Genomic DNA, 1,575 nt, shown 5'->3' on the forward strand with positions numbered 1-1,575 from the left:
GTTCTAGTTCAGTTCTAGTTCAGTTCTAGTTCAGTTCTAGTTCAGTTCTAGTTCAGTTCTAGTTCAGTTCTAGTTTAGTTCTAGTTCAGTTCTAATTCAGTTCTTGTTCAGTTCTAGTCCAGTTCTAGTTTAGGTCTAGTTTAGGCATTTTTTAAAAAATTGTTTTGCAACAATAACAACTTTTTTCAGTTAAAATACTGAAAAAAAATCTTTATTTTAGATATCTATTTTAAAAATTTTGTATTTAAATTAAATTCATACCTTTATGTTTATTTTCTAAACGAAAGTCAACCTACATAAATATTCAATTTAATTTTTATTTTTTCTCCCATTTTTCCACTCATTTTAGAGGGCATTCTATCGTACAGCATACCAAAGGGCGTACAACGTGGCATGGAAATCGATTTATCAGATAAATCTTATGATGGTCATGAAGAGGATGAACGTTTTGTTGAAGGTTTAGGTCAACTGGTTGATGGTCAAAAGGGCAAAGATAATTTTCGTTTAGATCAAGGTTTTGGCAAAGGTAAGTACGCAAAAAATAAATATAAAGAACAAAACAAAAAGTTATAAAATATTTATTCAATAAAATATAGAGAGAATCGCAAAAAAATGTATTTTTGTTTGAAAAGACAAGAAAAGTTTAGTAAATAAGTATGTATAGCAAACTTTAAGGACATGTATTTGCTTATCTAAGCATAATAAAATTTATAACAATTTATGATTATGAAGGCAGGAAGAAAATAATAAAATAAAAGTCTTTATGACATGCAGCGAGCTAGAGCAACAAAAATACACTGCAAAAAATGATTTAGAGAGGTCACAGGAGTTCTTGTTAGAGTAACAACATCATCAACTCACATGAGAACCTGTTTAATGCAAAACAGATCTTTGTACCCTTTTTAAGAAAAGAATCACAATCTGCTACAAGTTCAATATTTTTCTCTGTGTAGTATGTTCCTATTACTTCCAAAAGCGTTTTAGCTGCTATTGACAATCCGTTCTTAACATTACATATGAATAGTCCGCGCCAGTTGCATGTTATGTAAGCTGAATATTATTTTTTTGTCCTTGGCAGACTTTTTTCAGCGCGTGTTTTTCCTACTCTGTTCCTGGGTAGCTATAAAGAAATAATAAAAATATGTATGTTTAAAAGACAAAAATGTCATATAATGCCATGTGCCACACGCACGTTGGCAAAAGAATATTTTTATGTTAGGAAACCTGATTATATGTATTATTTGTTTTGTTGTAAATGGTTTGTCATGACATCCACAACGCATGGTATGCTGGCTAAGAAACAAACTAAAAATATTTTAATAGGAAAAATATTCACTCATAGGCATTTAGTTCCAGTTCAGTTCTAGTTCAGTTCTAGATCAGTTCTAGTTCAGTTCTAGTTCTAGTTCAGTTCTAGTTCTAGTTCAGTTCTAGTTCAGATCTAGTTCAGTTCTAGTTCAGTTCTAATTCTAGTTCAGTTCTAGTTCAGTTCTAGTTCAGTTCTAGTTCAGTTCTAGTTCAGTTTTAGTTCAGTTCTAGTTCAGTTCTAGTTCAGTTCTAGTTCAGTTCTAATTC

At 30.7% G+C, this 1,575-nt stretch overlaps 1 protein-coding gene across 1 annotated transcript in view; it reads left to right on the forward strand.

The window, feature by feature from the left end:
- The window catches only part of LOC111685048 (discoidin domain-containing receptor 2-like), a 16,690-nt gene that overhangs the window by 3,293 nt on the left and 11,822 nt on the right, over window positions 1-1,575 (forward strand). Inside the window, exon 2 of the mRNA XM_046956182.1 lies at window positions 350-526. Coding sequence (XP_046812138.1) covers window positions 350-526 — 177 coding nt within the window. The remainder of the gene's footprint in view (window positions 1-349; window positions 527-1,575) is intronic.

Source organism: Lucilia cuprina, chromosome 2 (assembly GCF_022045245.1).
Source record: "Lucilia cuprina isolate Lc7/37 chromosome 2, ASM2204524v1, whole genome shotgun sequence".
NCBI lineage: Eukaryota > Metazoa > Arthropoda > Insecta > Diptera > Calliphoridae > Lucilia > Lucilia cuprina.